Source organism: Crocodylus siamensis, chromosome 6 (genome assembly GCF_052110815.1).
Source record: "Crocodylus siamensis isolate JL-2025a chromosome 6, ASM5211081v1, whole genome shotgun sequence".
In the NCBI taxonomy this organism is placed as follows: Eukaryota; Metazoa; Chordata; order Crocodylia; family Crocodylidae; genus Crocodylus; species Crocodylus siamensis.
Window position 1 is genome coordinate 6,005,335 of NC_143400.1, and position 14,391 is coordinate 6,019,725.

Genomic DNA, 14,391 nt, shown 5'->3' on the forward strand with positions numbered 1-14,391 from the left:
CTTACCCAGCCCCCTGCCCCTGGCCCAGTGCTGGAGACAGCTGGTGTGAGGCTCTTGGGGAAGCTGCCTAATCTCTGCCACGATGGGGAGAAGGGGGCAGCCTCCAGGCACCATGCCAGCTCCCTTGAAGCTCCCAGAGTATGGAGGGGCCCAGCTTGTCATCGCACCATCCCAGCACCACAGACTTGGACCAGTCTCTACCCAAGAGAGTAGGCGACAAAAAGGGAGGCTCAGGCACAGGCTAGAAAACCAAGCTTGGGCACCACTCGTGGCATAACAAAGAGCCCAGGTCATGGGCAGGACCCCCTGAGTGAGGCACCCAATCGCATCTGTCCCAGATGGCCCCCGAAGCCAGCCCCTGACGAGCCTCAGATGTGGAGGGGTGTCTCCGCTGGCGCTTCCATGGGTTGCCAGACACAAGGACGCCAGCCCGGCACCACACACAGCCCCAGCAATCAGCGCCCACAGCAGTGCCGTGCCCCAGAGGAGCTCCAGTACCCCGGAGGCGGAGGGCTGGTTTGGAGTCTCAGGGCGAGCTTGTCCCTGCTGTACGGTGCCTGGGTGGGTTGGTTTGTTTGTTTGCTCCGGAGGAAGATGTCAAAAGTTTAACGAGCGTTCGCTTTTGTTCCACTCACGTCTCCCCCGGGGCTGCGCCCTGCGGCGCCCGCAGCCCCCAGCCGCTGGCTGACCTAATTCGGAGCCCCCGGGAGCGGGGGCAGGGCTCTGGGCCCACTGGGGAAGGCGGACAAATTAGGACAGGGACGGAACGCGTTCCTCACCTCCGGGCGACCACCCACGGCTGCAGGCTGACATAAGATGGCTCCCCTCGCCTTCCCCACCACTGCCTAACGAGACCCTGCACAGGAAATGCTCACTGCAATTAAACCAGCCGGCAGGGAGCTTGGCTGGGATCCACCACCCCCGCTGGCCCTGGGGCTGGATATGCCGGCGCTGCCCACGATGCCCACAGCAGGGCGATGGCCCGAGGAACCACGGGGCCTGGCTCTCTGGCGCATGGGATGACGCTACTGGGCCTCGAATCTACACGGAGATGCCGGTCACACCTTGGACTCGGGACACTACAGCCATCCCACCTCTGTCCCATACCTACAGAGTCTTGCTGGCATCCTGGTGCCAGGGCACCGAGACGCAGTGCCCCAAAAGGACTGTTCCAGGTAGCGTGGTGATGGCGAAGGGAGGGCTGGCTTAGCCCCTGCATGCCCCACAGGGGCTTCCAAAGGCAAAGCAAGGTGCTGGAGCCCTTGCTGGGCATAAGGGGAAAAGCAGGTGAGGGAGCACTGGTGCTCCATCCCTACACTGTCCTGGACTCGCTCTTACAAGGAGAGGCCTGCCTTGACTAGAAGTAGGTGCCTGGGCTGGCTCCAGCTCTCTTCAGGGTGAGTCGCTTCTCACAATGCATTAAGCCTACGTGAGCCACAGGAATGGTCACGCAGTTCCATTTTACAGACAGGGACACTGAGGCAGAGGGTAGCAATCTGCCGCTAGCTGCTTAGCTGATTTAGAGAGCGGGCAGGGTAAAAGCCCCCTGCTCTAGTCCTTGATACCACGCAACCCAGAGCCAGGACCAGTGCCCGGGGCCCCAACTGCAGGCCCCTGCTCTCAGCAGTCGACCCTGCTCTGCTCCCTACATCAGGAAAAGCCCCAGAGCCCTGAACCCACATCCTTCCCCTAGTGCTCACTGCGGGACAGCAACTCTCCCTCTCCAAGCACCAGGCAATGGTCCTGCTGCCCAGAAATGGGCCAAAGGGCTCCTGGCACCAGTCGGGGTAAAGGGGGCAAAGCAGGGGCTGAACCGACCCCCAGGCCCCCTCCAGCTGGGGCACAATGCAGTCAGCATAATGGCCCATGTAGCCCCCAGCACCAGACCACAGGCTGACCTCAGCCGCTCTCCCCAGTGCAGATGCCCCCTCCCCAAGCCCTTGGCCACGCCATTTCATGCACATGTCCCTGCCTGGCTCACTTCTTTCCTGAATTTCGGTGCTGGCCATTTCTCACGCGCCTGTGGGCACTTGGGGGGCAGGAGCCCGTCAGGGAGAAGGGAACGATGCGCAGGAGACATGCACACTGGCTTCTCTCCTCCCTGCTGCCCCGCGCATCTCACCCCATCATCCTCCCCTCCCCACGGCGCAAGCACCCGCCTTTCTCCCTCCCCTGCCCCTGCCCCCTCCTCTGCCCTCCCCGCAGGGCTGACCTAGAGTCCCGCTCGCCTTTACAGCCCAAGCGTTTGCAGTGAAAAGTGACTTCATGCTGAATTTGGGCCCTGGGCGGCGTTACCAGCTCTCACGCTAAAAGCCCCAGCCCTCCTTTTCTTTCGCTCCCTTTCCCACACTTTCCCCTGCTCATTGTGTGCCCGCTGCTTTCTTTCTCCGCCTATTCAGCCCAAATTAGTCACGAGCGGCCCCCAGCTTGGAGAGGAAAAATAAATTAGGTGGTGTTTTAAACACAGTGCGATTAGAACGACTCTCCCCCCTGCAGCCAGGAGGAGAAAGCCTGGCCTGTAAAAGAGGCAGCGTCCTCCACCAACTAAATGCGCCCCCCCCCCCCAACCAGGGGGAAAATAGCAGGGGGAAGGACGTCCTCCGGGGCAGCAGTGATGCCCCCAAAGCATAAGGGGAACTGGCTGCTGAGGCAGGGCTGAGCACACAGGAGTTGCCTCTAGGCAGGCAAAGGGAGAGCGGCGTTCAGCGGCAGAGCAGTACCACAGCTAAAGGAGGTCCAGCCGAAGCAAGGGAGACGATTGAGGGAGCTGGGGGGGCAAGATCAGGGAAGAAGACAAAGGTCCTCGTGGGGTGTGGGGCCAGAGGCCACGCAGACCTTGACACCTCCAGAAAGGAGAGATAGGAGTCCTGTGCTTCCCCACCCGCAGCACGGGCCCTGGCTGAGGGAGCAGTGCCATAGGGCCAAGGGAGCATCAGCTGGGCTCACAAGGCAGCAGGGGTTCCAGCGCAGGACATCTGGGTCCTGTTTCCAGCTCTGAAAGAGTGTGGACTGGTGGTTGGAGCCAAAGACGGAAGGAATCAACAGGTGAGGCTGGAGTAGAAGCTCCTGGGCTCCGGGGCCAACCCTACCAGTGACTCGCAAGGCATCTTAGGAGAGTCCTTTCATCCCTGTGCACTGCCGCCTTTGCAAATACTTACCTACCAGGCAGGGAAGAGCCACCAAAACCCTCCTGAACTCTCCGCATTCACCAACACCCCCCAGAAAAGTGAAGGAAGAGATCTGAAGCACCAGACCCACCGAGAACCCCAGTGGAGAGCTGCATTCCCCGCGGGCTCTGCACCAGAACCAAAACTCCACCTGACTTCTGGGCACCAAACGCCACAGGGCTGCCCGGACCCTACCTTTCGGCCCCTTGACAAGCACAAAACTCTGAGACAAAATATGTCACAACGGGGGACCGATGGGAATGCTGCACCCGATGGTCACGGCAGCAAGGCAGAGCTGAATGAAGACACAACAAGTTGGCAGACTGGCTCTTGGGACAGTTGATACAGGATCGGTAGCAACCGCAGCTGTCGGGTGCCCAGTGTTCTGACTTGCTGGAGAGAGGAGAAGGGAATAATTTCCACTAGCAGAGAGGGGGCATAACGCACAAAAAATTCGTAGCTAGGGTTTCCATGGACTTTGCAAGGATTCTGCAAGGCACCAGGCTATGGAGATCTGCTCATACCAGCAGCCTGCAGCACCCCTCCGACCCCTCTCAGAGGCAACAGCGTTGCAGTACTACATAGGACGCAGCGAGCAAGAGACGCATGTCGCCTGGAAGCAGCAGTTTTATTATGAAACCAAGAACAAAACGCAGTCTGACCTGGCACATGACAAAACATTTCAAGCAAGTAGCCAGCAGAAGTCATGAGCCGTATAGAAAAAACACGTTACAAAATCCGACCTACAAAAAAAATCAGAATCGAGTTGTGAACGTTAAACCTGGGAGGGGCAGAGGCCCCAAGTTATTCAACCACCAACACCCTGAGACACCCACGTCAGCACTCGGAAGCCACCGCTGGGGAGAGCCAACAGAGCTTGGAGCCACTGCATGGACTCCCAGAGGGCGGACGGAGGAGTGGGAACGAATGGAGGGGAGCGAAAGCGAGCAGGGGACATCTACATTTAAAAACAAAATAGATATTGCTCAGTAAGAATTGGGTAGAAAGTTCCAACGCACTCGTTCCTGTACAAGGCTGCTGTCCATGGGCACTGAAGGGAGCTGAAGGCAGGCCAAGCGGGCACATCTTCCAAACAGATGGGAAGGTCAGAATTAAAAATCCCAGGCTGCAAATCGCAAGGAGGCAGGATCCTCGCTGCAATGGCCACTGAGAACCCAAGCTGGGAATAGGCGTCCACCTGCCTCATGCTCCTCTGGGAGGCTGGGATAGAAGCCCTTGGCAGTGAAAAGCAATGTAAGATGGAAGATACAGCAGAGGCCCAGGCATTTCATCAAGAAGAGCAGCACCACATGACTGCTCGCTGGCGGCAGGCAGCTGTGGGCATCAGGGCACAGTCAAGAAGCACAGACCCAAGAACTCTCCTTGCTCAGACGGTCACTCCACTCACATGGGGCATCAAATCCAACAGCCCCCGCACAGGCAGAAGGTGCAACTGGAGATGCTGGCAGGACAAAAGGTGCTTCCCAATCACAGCCCTGCTACCGTTTGCTCCTCCCCTGGCCCGACGTTAGCCCTCTCAAAGCAATGTTGCTGGGAGAATGGAAGAGTGAAAGGCCCAAGGGAAGCTCGGCTGCAGAAGCCCCACTTGGAACAGTGCTGACACGATGATGCTGAAACCTTCCCACTGGATGAGGCATGGGGCAGCGAGGACAAACGTTACTGGCTGGTGTGGGAGCACGTAACGGGTCAGTCAGCCTAATGGCGTGGTTCTGGATGTCAGAGCAGGACAAAAATTCATGGGTGCAGCTGGAAAGGGGATGGGGCAAAGAGGAGAGAAATGGATTGCTGACCTTAAAGGAAGCCTAAAAATGTATACAAAGGGCCATGAGCTGCAGAGCAGCTCTGAGAGGCAGGGGGCCAGGGGGCAATGGGTGGAGGGGGGGTGTTCACAGGACGTTGGTTTGAATTCACCAGCTTCTGCTCTGACAGCTCCCTGCTGGGTCAGACCTGGGAATGGGCCACCAGCGCCCAGCTGAGTGAAACCCCATGTGTGCCAAGAATCACAGCTCCATCCTTTGGGCAATACCAGGCCATATGCTGGACGGGCCATTCCCAGGCCAGTGCCACAGAAGGAACTGGAAGTGCCACAGCAGGAACCCGGGAAGCACAACTTGATTCCCTTGGATCAGGCTCCTGGGAGGCACCATAACAGCCATGGCCCAGGGAAGGTGGGAGTGGACGACGTCTTTGCTCTGGGCAACCCAGGAGAGCAGCTATTGTGGAAGGGGAAAAAGGAGGCTCCAGGGAGTTCCTGCTTTGACAGCAGAACCTGTCCCTCTGTAAGGGGGCAGGTCTCCAGAGGACAGCGAGGGCAGCACATGGCTTTAGGGGCACTGTCCTTCCCTCATCCCAAGTCAGTGCAAGAGTCTTCATTACCAGCAGGAACCTGACGCCTCCTCTCCCCTGCAAGCAGGCGTTTGCGCCAGCGCAGAGTGGGCACGAGTTGCTGGTGACCCCTTGCTCCAGCTGCAAAACTTGCATGAGCAGAGGGGACAGAGCCAGAGCCTAGGGAAGCAGGCGCTGAGAGCATGGGAGTGGGGGTTGAGTGCGCTGCCCTGTGCTGCCCTCGAACTTCACAATGGGAAACAACAAGCAGTGCAACTGAACAGCTACTGGGGATTCTCTAAGGGACGGTCCTGAGGGAACGGCTTGTACTCCTTACCAGACCTAAGAGACAGGTGAGTGGTGTGTGTGTGTGAAAATAGGTCTGTGGTGTGCATGAGACAGAGAGAGAGAAAGAGAGGAGACACACCACAAACAGGGAAAGGCTAAAGTGGACTGACATCAGACAATCCCAAAGCGCTCTGCTCTTTTCCTCTTCTTTGCCTGCAAACAGGAATTGAAAGACAAATCAAAACCTGAATAAAGACAGATACGTGGTTCTGCATCCCATGAGCTGCACAGCACCTGAAAACCCCGATGGGAGAGAATGCCCCTGGCGCGCACAGCCCCAGCCATGGCATGGAGCTCAGGAGGGCATTTGACAGCTATGTCTGGTGAGAAGCCCCCAGCTGGTCCGGTGCGGGTATCAAGTGCCTGAACCAAAGCTGTACATACAATGCCTGAGATACAGTGCTGCTACAGTTGCTTTGCCTTGCTGGCAACATGCTACAAAAGGGTCGAGCTAGGAACAATGACCACTTCAGAGGCCTAGAAACCCTTCCAGGCAATGGGGAGGTGGGAAATTTAAAAGGGCAAAGGGTTAACACTCTTCCATTCACTGGAAAGGTGAGAGGGACACACTAAAATGCATTAAATGTACTACTGCGTCTCTCAGATACGCCTCTAAGTCGACACACGAGGGGCGTATAAATCTTCATTTTTAGCAGGATAAATAGCCTGGGGGGCAGCAGAAGCCCTAATCAAGAATCTCCAGGGGAAGGTGCTGTTGAGGGCGCACAATGCAAGTAAAAGACCTTTTTGTTCCAGGCACAATCTCAGAGTGACCTAACGGAAAAGCCCAGAGCCCCTCGCCCCCGGCCGCCCCCTCCGTGTGGACCGAACAGGGGGCTCATTCTCCAGGCACTGCGGAGGGCTGGGAAGGCCGGGTAGCATTGTGGTGGGGGGAACGTTTTGCCAGAAGCTGAGCGACACAACAACAAAGCCCCCAGCCCCACCTGCATGGCCAGGCTGGCTCCGGGGGAGCAAACAAAACCCACTTCTCCTGCGTCCCATCCAGAAGCCATCTGGTTACAGTTCTTTGGAGACCCCTGTGTGCTTGCCCTCCCTCAGCCTTTGCACTCAATTGTGAAAGGCAGAATTCACCTCCAGGAGCCACTCTGTATGGAGCGACAGGCTCCTGGCTCCCCCTGATTTATGCTAGAGCATTAGCCTGTAGAACCCCGAGCGAGGGCATCGCGTGGGAAAGGAACGCAGGAGCTGCCATGCCAGGGCTGCCCAGAGTCCGGGCTCCAAACCGTGGCCCGTGCCAGACATCCAAAAGGAAGTCATGACGCCCCATAAATGAAAGGCAGGACCCTGCCCCAAGGAGCTCACAAACCCAGTCAGGCTAAAAATGCAGCAGCAGAACAAATGTCTCAAGGGCAAACAAGGAACGTGAGGAGCAGAGCCAGGTCTACGAGCGATTCCCAGACTGCGACGCGTTCCTTCCTCTTTCCCTTATGAAATGCACAGGGCTCATGTGACAGAGCGAAGCCAGACCGACAGAAGCTGAGAATTCAAAGGGTTCCCAGAGAGATGGATCCACTAAGGATGTGACAGGATGATGACAGAAAAGCTGCTCTAGGCGCAAGGGGAGGAAGACACCAGGGCAATACCTGTTCGCTGCAGGCATCTTTGACAATCTGCAAGACTACAAGCTCATGCCAGCTCTCAGTGTGGAGCTGGGGGCTACAAAGCATACAGCCAGAGCAGATGGCACCAGTGCTCTTCCTCAAGGGGCCAGGTGGGCATTTGTTCAGGAGACCTCATCACTGCAGTCTCGGCAAGAATCCCAGGGTCACTAGCGGCTCAGGGCCCTGCGGGCTGGGGCAGCAAGGCCTCTGGCATGCAGGGTTACGGGGCCACCTGACGGGACAGGCGGTTCTCCTAGCTGTCTGTCCGGCCCCTCATTCCTTAGGCAACCTCACACATCCTCCATTCTCTGGCATTAGCCTCTTACCTCCGTGTCCTCTGTGGTTCCAGTCCCAGCTGAACTCGTCACAATGCCAAACCTTTCCTTCCTCTTCTTCAGCTTCTCATCGTCCTCACTCTGGGTGGAAAGAAGGGCTAAGGTTTAACTTACTGGTAAGGCAAAAACAGATCATTTTAAACTGTTTCACTGTGTTCCTCCTATCCTCTTCTCCCTGTGGTTCATCTTCCTGAAAGACCCCCTAGCAGCATGGAGAAGAGGGATAGCAAAGAAGGATCAGGGAGACTGAAAGCAATGCAGAGAGCAGAGGCTCTTAGTCCTCACAACACTGCTCTACGAGGGGCATCATGCACAAGGGAGGTGCTGCAGTGCTGCTAACAAGACCCTCCGGAGGCTCATTCAGCATGGAAACAAGAACTCAGTAGCCAGCCAGGAGGAGCAAACCCCGCTTCTTTGGAGCACTGTGGGAGGAGGCAGGAAGGTGGCTGTGGGACCAGGTCCTACCTGGGACCTGCCAAGCCATGGCTGCCCAGAGACTGGGCTCCAAACGGTGGCCTGTGCCAGACATGCAAGAGGAAGTCACAAAGCCCCATAAATGAAATCACAAGATCCATTCTGCAACCCCTGCATTCCCTCTTTCAAGGGCATCATTGGGACAGACTGATCAGGCCCATGTTCCGTCTCCCCCAGTCTCCAACTGTGGTAGAGGTGGATGCTCTAGAGGGAGAACACTGAACTGGGTCTCTCTAGAACATCATCAATGCTAGCATAGGTTTAGAGATGCCAGAGGAAGCTTCTCCCACCACTCTGCTCAACAGCCATGAATTGATGGACAGCTTTGAATTCATCCAGCCCCTTGTTGAACCTGGCTCTGCTCTCTGCTTCCACCACGCCATGGCAATGAAATCCACACATTACCTCTGCACTGGGTAAAAAAGTACCTTTTTCTTATTAGTTTTAAATCTGTCACCTGTTCATTTCAGCAGGTGCCCTCTAGTTCTGGCATGCCGTGACTTGGGGAACAACAGTTTCCTGTCTATTTGGTCCACACCCTTCATGGATTTAGAGGCCTCTATCTTATCCCCTCCACTGAGCTCCTTCACCCTCCACCTTCCCTGCATGAAACAGCCAAGTCAAAGGACAGGTCAGAGCCAGGAAGGCACAGTGCAGCACGGCAGAGGAAAACAGCACATGGAATTCATTCAGCTACAGCAACGAAACACGGTGGCAGAAGAAAACGAGTCTTTATTGTTTACAACACACTCGAGCAAGGTAGAAACATCACCCCTGGGCTCCTGTGCTCCCATCAGCATGAGTGAAGGGTGCTGGAGGGGCAGCTCCCAAGATCAAGGGGACCCTCTCTGTAACCAGAGCAGCGAGGGAGCATGGACAACAGGAGTGCAAGCTCCCCACTAAGAAGCCTCAGGGCTGAGGCAGAAGGAGCCCCTTTAAGGGCAAGGTCTAACTCAGTGACCCAATTTGGTCACTGGTGGTGCTCTGAGGAACCATCCGCTGGTTTGTGAGGGATTGAAGGCAGGATGATTTCCAAAGTGAGGATGAGAAATGGTCACCCTTGGCAGAGACTAGACCGGAGGGCTCTGATGGACTTCCAAATGCTGAGGCAGCCGCCAGGCCCACCATATATCAACTCCTACACTCCCCAAGCATATTTTTCCCTATCGAGGTGACTTTCTCTTCACTGCACAGGGCGCCTCTCCTCTAAGCACATTCATTTGGACACCACCTGCTCTGCACTAAGCCCAGCTTTGTAATTCCCATTTAGTTTATTTTCAGTCTGAGCGAGTGCTCCGTTACTGATGTCCGTCAGGACCCTGACCCCCGTGTTTCTCCAAGTCCTCTGTAAGAGACAGCAGTTTTCACCTCCAGGTGTTGTTTTGTAATCAGTAACAAAAGGCCATCATTACCCTTAAAAATCTCATCACATCCATGTTCTGGGGATTTATTTCTAGCCCTGGCTATTTCAGTCCCTTTCCTCAATGAAGCTTGGCCATTACTTTGCTGTTCTCCTATCATTTCCCTTCCCTCTCTTGTCACTAAGTACATTTCACATCCCCCCGTTGCCTTCCATTACATTTTGTTATTACAGAGAGCTTGATTGCGCGGAGGCCCCAACCAGCACACTCCCGATCAACAGGTGCAGAGCAGAAGGGCCATCATTGCGGAGAAGGGAAGGGAGGAAGCACGTTAAAGCCCTGCTGTACCGCAGCTCTCGACAAACTCCTAATTAAATGCGCAACTTGCCGCTTCTGTGATGCATACTAGGGAAATGGGGTATGGATGCAGTCGTCCATCAGGCTGGCTAAGAAGTCACGTGGTGAGAACAAGAACCCAGGAGGGCGCCAGTCCGAGGCCGAGTGGGAATCACAGATACTCCTCGTCAAACATCTCCTGCCCGATGTGCTGGCTGGATTGACAAGGGCGCGCCAAGAAGAGGGCTCCACCGGGATGCGGTGAGAGCTGATTTCAGATGCAAACGCGCAGAACAGCCCCGCTGACATCACCAGCGCAGCGGCCAATTTTCATGACAAAAGTGACACTTGACACCCCTTTCCCGAGTGGCAGGACAGCCCTCCCCTCGTTATGTCAATACCTTACCTCAGTGACACCATAGCAACCAGCTCAGGGTTATTAATTATGACATCTCTGCGTGTTGTGGCAACAGGGGTGACTGAAAAGTTTTAATTGCAAACGCAGCGATTTCTCACGAGCTCTGGCTCCGTAGGAAGTCGCCTGCGGCCAGGGCCAAAAAGCAAGCCAGGCTGTTTCTGTGCATTTACACTTGGCTGGAATAATTCTCGCTAAATACAACAGTGAACCTCCTTCCTTTGTCAGGGCTCTGTTCAGCCCCTCTGGGCAGTAGATCTGTGCCGCCTCCAGCCCTGGCTGTCCCTTCCTAGAACAGCTCCTGCTCATACCTTGCAAAAGCAGTGAAGGCACTTGGCTTTCTTCTGCATGCAGCTGCTGCTCCATCCTTCAGGACCTCTCTGGGCACATCATTCCCCCTGCTTTGTTCAGTGTCCCACAGCTATGCCTATCATTGATCCTGCTGCAGAGCCAGCCTCTGCTCAGGCCTTGTGGCACTAGGCGCTGTATAAGCACAGGGTAACACTGCCCCCCTGGCAAAGACTGGATGGAGGAGGCAGATAAGGGTGGGAACCAGGAATTAGGGTCAGTCCCATTTTGCAGGAGAGACAGCAGTCCAGTGACTGCTCGGGGTGTGTTGGAGGGGAAGAGTGCTGAGCCCAGGCCTCCTGCTTCAATCCAGTGCTTTGCTCTCAAAGGAGCTGGTATCAGGCAGCCCAGAAGGTGGCAAAAATGCAAACGCCAACCCTATCTAGGGGGAATCCAAGCCCTGATTTAACTCTCTGCAGCCGGGCCCTTACACTGTGTGGGGGTGATGGAGGCAGTGCTTGAGCCCTGGGGGGAGAACGGCTTGAAATCACAGCCTCAGCAGAAACAAAAGCCATGCATGCCCTTTGCAAGACACGTGGGCAGGTCTTGGGCCACACGGGGCTGCAGATTCGTTATTTGTGTTGCGGCCACCCCCAGCCCCGCAATTGCTGCCCTGCCCGGAGCACAGCCCCACTGCATCAGCGCTCTCCTAATGATCTCGCTCACTTGACCCCCTGGCACGACGGTGTCAGATGCAAACACGCTCACAATCAACTACGCTCCGTCTCGAGCTCCTCGCTGACAGGCTTTGATTCATGGGGTGCTGAAACCCATCTGAGGAAAATTAACTCTATCAAAACGCTGCTATCTCTGCATTTATCAAGTCCCAGTACTGCCCTGGGGCCACGCTCCAATGTGCAAATGGGCCTGCCTGCATGTGTGGGGAAAGCTGACCTTTCCAGGGGAGTGTCAGCTGTGTTTCCGAGCCCGGCTGCTCCAGGCTTGCTCCCTCCATACTCACTCAGGGGGTTGAAATATTTAAATAAAACACGGAAGAAAAAGCTTTTGTGAGGGATTCCAGGCCCAAGAGTCTGGCTCCTTGTGGTGCCGTTGCAGGGTGGCCAGCGAAGAACAGGCAGTTTGGGACGTGCTTTGCAGTGTGTTTGCATTGCGCTGGATCCAGCTGTCCAGGCTCCGTTTCAACCCAGCGCTTCCTGTCATTGGGATTGAAATAAGTGGCTAATCTAGTCAGGTCCGGGACCACTGGGGCATGCATCCTGCAGCTCACCATAGCACACTCCTGTCTATAACCATGTTGCCTTGCCACGCAGATCTGCCACCAGCCCTCTTCTAAACCTGGCACGCCTTTGGCCCTTTCCTTGTGAAGTGGCTGCTTTCTCCAAAAGCCACCACGCTGTCAAAGACCACTCAATTCCAAGTTGTACAGCTTATGAGCTCACAGAGAACAGGCAGCACTCAAGGCCAGGGAGAATCACGTCATTCAGTCCAGGGGCTGCATAATGTCTCTGACTTATTTTTGGCTGTAGTTTGCAAGCCACCTGGGACAGGGACCAAAATGCCTTCCAACACCAAGCGTGAAGGCAACAGCCAGTGAGGTAAAGGGCCTGAGCAGCCTTACAACAGCTGTGATGGATCTATCCATGCAGCAAGGGCAGTGCTGTCCTGTGCACGCTAACTTGGAAACTAGCAGCCGCACTGCCACAAGTGCAGCAGGGCAGGGCAGAACATGTTCTGCTTAATGCTGCCAAATGGCTGCACTGCCCATCAGCCTGGCACAGGTCTCGACCCAGCTGTACCAGGAAGGACCTTGCTCAATGCAGCCATGTGTGGCCCAGTGGAAAGTAACAAGGACGTGCCACGTGGGAAAGTCCTGGCTCAGGAACCGTGCAGTTGGGTTGCTGTTCGCAGGCCACAAGACCTCCCTGTTCTGATCCTCTCCTACTCCCAGCTGAAGTGCATCAACCCTATGTCAACTTCACCACATCTGATGTAGATCCAGGTGCACCGAGATTCTCAAGAGCATGGACCCACAGTTGCTCCTGGTAGCTCATCCCCAGCACCTGAAGACAGGAGGGCGAGACCAAGCTGACCACCCCTGGCAGAAATCTCATTCCAGCTCCACTGGGACCTTGTGCTTGCCTTTAGGTTCAGAGCAGGAGAAGCTAGAATCCGCTGTCCCCAGTGGCCAGGTCTAGCGTTTCCAAGCTCCACCGAAGGATTCGCTTCCTTATTGAGAGTGACAGAGATCTCCACGTTCGCCAAAGGAGTCATGCAGCCCCAACTCTGAGGAGACTGCACCACATATTAACACGCGCTTCTCTGCAGCGTTAGACCTGGATACCAAGGACAGACAAGCCAGTGACCCAGCAACAACCCCAAGCCTCAGCTGGCTAGGTTTAATTTGCAGCAGTTCCATCTAGCTGCTATGGAATGGCAGCTCCATGCTGTGGTCACAGGCTTATTACCAGTGACAGGCAGGCAGCAAGGGTGAAGAACCAGCCACCTACAGCAGCAGTTGATGGCTGCAACATGGAAATATTCAAACCGCTAACCGTGTGGTTACACAGGCATCAGACCACAGGTGATCAGAAAGATGCAGAGCTTCAGTATCGTGCTGGACTCGCCACTAGCCCTGGACTTTCAGACAAGAAGCATGCACATTAGCTATGTTTTAAACCCTACTGGCCTACGTTTAAAAGTCATGCTGCTATAAGATGTGTGCCCCCAAAAGCCAAGCCTCACAGTTCTTTGTGAGAAGTCCTGCTCTGTCAACTAAGTCCCCTAGAGAAAGAGATTCTGGAGACCCAGGTCAGGGGAGGAATGCTTTTCACGGATGCAGAGATACTGACATGAGACTGTAATCTCATCCTCAAAGTCTTCGTGTGCAGAGAGAGCAGGAGGGTGCTTGCCTGCGCGCGTGGCTGAAAGTGGACCCTTCTGGTCACCCTCCTGCATCTCGCTGCCACATGACGGATGGCAGGATGAAAAGCAGAGCCTGGAGGCTTTCAGGCGATGGTAGATTAATGATGACATGGCCTTGACCTCCAAAAGGTAAAGGTTACAAAACACTCCAGGGTAACTGGGCTTCCAATTTCATACCCAGAGGGTGAATGACAGCAACGGATGGTTTTATTCTCAGAAACACTCCAATCCTGGGACGCGCAGCTGTCATCCCCACCTTCTTGAAATTCATTTCAATGTATTTACATGTCCTGGCTCTCTCGTCCTGCAAATTCTAGGCAACTGCTTCCAGGATTCTTTGGAGTCAGCGTGCGCATGGACAGCAGCAACCATGTAGCAGAAGATGGGAAGCAACGGGAAACCACGGCACACTTCCCCGGAACTGCCTTGCACGGAGGTCAGTGCAAAAGATATTTGTTTCCTGCTACGCATGATCGGCTCGTCTTCGGGGCAGGAACAAATCTGGGAGATGTGGGCTTCATGGCTCCCACCCCTGCCCCACTCCTCCCAAACGCATGGCTGCTCTCAAGCTGCCCCTTTCAACCCTAGGCAACACAACTGTCAGCCCCCAGCTTTGCCTCACAGCTTCACCCACGACCTGGAACTAGCTGCAAGGGGAACGTATGTGGCAAGTGACTTCTCCCACTGGTCCCAAGTCCTGCTCAGAAGTGAAATGAGTGTTGGGAACACCACCAAGACTCAACACGTGACCGGGGA

At 55.4% G+C, this 14,391-nt stretch overlaps 1 protein-coding gene across 1 annotated transcript in view; it reads right to left on the reverse strand.

Moving 5' to 3' along the window:
* Positions 1 to 3,776: 3,776 nt before the first annotated feature.
* Positions 3,777 to 14,391, reverse strand: part of SARNP (SAP domain containing ribonucleoprotein) — a 37,052-nt gene continuing 26,437 nt past the window's right edge. Inside the window, exons 10-11 of the mRNA XM_090054520.1 lie at positions 7,810 to 7,899; positions 3,777 to 6,014 (exon numbers count right to left, since the gene is read on the reverse strand). Of these exons, the coding sequence (XP_089910646.1) occupies positions 5,973 to 6,014; positions 7,810 to 7,899 (132 nt within the window). The 3' untranslated portion in view covers positions 3,777 to 5,972. The remainder of the gene's footprint in view (positions 6,015 to 7,809; positions 7,900 to 14,391) is intronic.